General features: G+C 45.6%; 1 protein-coding gene across 1 annotated transcript; it reads left to right on the top strand.

The window, feature by feature from the left end:
* The first annotated feature begins 1,687 nt into the window (after nucleotides 1–1,687).
* LOC108537969 (peptidyl-prolyl cis-trans isomerase A) lies at nucleotides 1,688–2,423 on the top strand. The gene has a single exon (XM_017885761.1). The coding sequence runs from the start codon at nucleotides 1,728–1,730 to the stop codon at nucleotides 2,223–2,225; it is 498 nt and encodes a 165-aa protein (XP_017741250.1). The 5' UTR covers nucleotides 1,688–1,727; the 3' UTR covers nucleotides 2,226–2,423.
* Nucleotides 2,424–2,894: the final 471 nt, after the last annotated feature.

Here is a 2,894-nt window from a genome sequence, read left to right as displayed (position 1 = left end):
TGCTCAATTGGGTCAAAAGCCTAGAAAGTGGTAGAATCTGTATTCAGACCCAGCTCTGTCTGGCTCCACAGAGCCCTGGTTCACCCTCCAGGCCATGCTGAGGAAGGAAGTACTGCCACCCATTTGTGGGCTCCACGAACTTCTTTCTGGACCAAAAATGAGTCTGACACAGACTAGCCTTGATGGGTCACACTCATCTCCTTTAAGAAGCTACCGCTTTTCACTTTCTTGGCATTTTCTGTATGAGATGTAGCCATGACTAGCTTCTGGGTGCCCCTTGAGAGGGAGAAGGCTACAAAATGCCTTTGGGCAGGCGAGGAAGCACCCAGGTACGGGAGGCAGCTGCAATCAGCTGAGAAGGCTGTGTTGCTCCAAGAAAAGCCCCAGATGGAGCTTCCAATGAGATCACCCCCATCCTCCCTGGTTGCCAATTCAACATCTGCGCCTGACATATTGGCCTGCAAATATTTCAGATCCACACCCGCAAATCCAGATGTGTTTGTGTCATGAACTCTCTATATTCTGCTAGAAATTACTGAAGTCTGAAAAAAGAAATTAGGCATTTGCTCAGGCACACGTGAACCAGTGACCCGAAATTCTCTGCATGTCCAGGGTTTGGGTACTCACACTTAGGGACTCTGAATACCAGTTTCCACTCATCTCCTGGCCCTATTTACCCTCACAGGATATCATATGTAAAGGGGCTTATGTTTGCTTTCAATTTCATGCCTCGTGGAGGGTTTATGAAGGTGGAAGTTGCCTTTGCATAGTGGCCAGGCATTGTTTTGTTTTTACGTATTAGTAGTTAGGCTGGAACTTTGATCTGGTTTTCAAGCACTGCATTTCCAGCAATAGAGTAAACCAAGGAGCATGGCAGTGCAGCTCTGGCTTCACATAAGGGTCACCTGGGGGGCTTTGCAGACACCAGTTATTCAGCCCCCATAAGAATATCTGGATGTAGAAACCTGGCACCAGTGCTTATTTTCTCAAAACTCCCCAGTCATTTCTAATCCATGGTTAGTGTTGAGAACCTCTACTATGGAATCTACCCTTCTAGGCTGTTATAAAGCAATCAAAACCAAAAACAAGGTGGGAGTTGGGAGGGAGCAGGTGTAGGGGTTAAGACAGGAATGGTGCATATCAAAATAGTAACTCTGGTGAGGTGGGCATCGGCTTTACCTCGAAAAGTTCCAAATCAACTCTCAACTCTCATGGACTGATGAGCAACTCTGGACAAGGCATTCCATCTTACAGAGCCTGTTTCCTCATCTGTCAAGGGCGTAATGATACTTGATTGGGCTGGAAGAAAGCTGAAATGAGAATATGTTGGTAAAGTGCCTTGCAAAGTGCCTGGCACAGAGTGGGCATTCAGCAAATGGTACCTATTATGGTTAGGTTTCAACATACACACACACGAGAGACAGAGTCAGAGAGAGACAGAGACAGAGAGAGAGAGAGAGAGGAAGAGAGAGAGAGAGAGAGAAAACTGGAATGATATATATCAAAATATTAATACTGGAGAGGAGGATTGCAGATGCATTTTTTTCTCTTTTTTCTTTCTTCATTTACTATGTGTTTGACAATGACTTTTTTCCTTCTAATAAAGGTAATAGAAATTATTCTTTATGGAAGTTATAATGATAAACTATGAAGGACAAAATCAGAGTAAAAACAATATTTGTGGCTTTGGAGACGCTGCCGCCGAGGAAATTCTTGTAGTACTAGCCATGGTCAACCCTACCGTGTTCTTCGACATTGCCGTCGACGGCGAGCCCTTGGGCCGCGTCTCCTTCGAGCTGTTTGCAGACAAGGTTCCAAAGACAGCAGAAAATTTTCGTGCTCTGAGCACTGGAGAGAAAGGATTTGGTTATAAGGGTTCCTGCTTTCACAGAATTATTCCAGGGTTTATGTGTCAGGGTGGTGACTTCACACGCCATAATGGCACTGGTGGCAAGTCCATCTATGGGGAGAAATTTGAAGATGAGAACTTCATCCTAAAGCATACAGGTCCTGGCATCTTGTCCATGGCAAATGCTGGACCCAACACAAATGGTTCCCAGTTTTTCATCTGCACTGCCAAGACTGAGTGGTTGGATGGCAAGCATGTGGTCTTTGGCAAAGTGAAAGAAGGCATGAATATTGTGGAGGCCATGGAGCGCTTTGGGTCCAGGAATGGCAAGACCAGCAAGAAGATCACCATTGCTGACTGTGGACAACTCGAATAAGTTTGACTTGTGTTTTATCTTAACCACCAGACCATTCCTTCTGTAGCTCAGGAGAGCACCCCTCCACCCCATTTGCTCGCAGTATCCTAGAATCTTTGTGCTCTCGCTGCAGTTCCCTTTGGGTTCCATGTTTTCCTTGTTCTCTCCCATGCCTAGCTGGATTGCAGAGTTAAGTTTATGATTATGAAATAAAACTAAATAACAAAACAAAACAAAACAAAACAAAACAAAAAAAACAATATTTGTAATAGAAATGTAATTTTTAACAGAAATAAAGGTCAGGAAAGTACCTGGAAGGAAGTCTCACACGATGTTGAGGCCAGGTTCTGCACACAGCCCTTCCTGCCCTTCCTTCCTTTTTTCCTTTTGTGTTCTCCAGTTCATTCTGTAATGAGAAGCTACTCATGTTGGGTTCTGCCTCCGCCGACCCTCTGAAGATTTATCCAGGCTGGCGCTATGTCCCTGAAGCTTGTGATACAAAATCTTGTCCTGATGCAAAGCCTTCCACGGTTTGCCAAACCTGGACTAGGGCATCCTTCACAGACCAGGCCAGAGCATCCGGAAGCAGGCACAGGCCATGCAGCCACTATATGCTGTGTCGGCATCTCCAGCAGGGCCCCCAGGCGGTATCTCACTCTGTGGTTCCCCCCAAGGCACTTATAGTAGCTT

Source organism: Rhinopithecus bieti, unplaced genomic scaffold (assembly GCF_001698545.2).
Source record: "Rhinopithecus bieti isolate Rb0 unplaced genomic scaffold, ASM169854v2 scaffold_13558, whole genome shotgun sequence".
In the NCBI taxonomy this organism is placed as follows: domain Eukaryota; kingdom Metazoa; phylum Chordata; class Mammalia; order Primates; family Cercopithecidae; genus Rhinopithecus; species Rhinopithecus bieti.
This window is presented reverse-complemented; position numbering and strand designations above follow the sequence as displayed.

Bases quoted from the DNA above. Each gene is read 5' to 3' on its own strand.
- LOC108537969 (XM_017885761.1), top strand. From the start codon at position 1,728: ATGGTCAACCCTACCGTGTTCTTCGACATTGCCGTCGACGGCGAGCCC.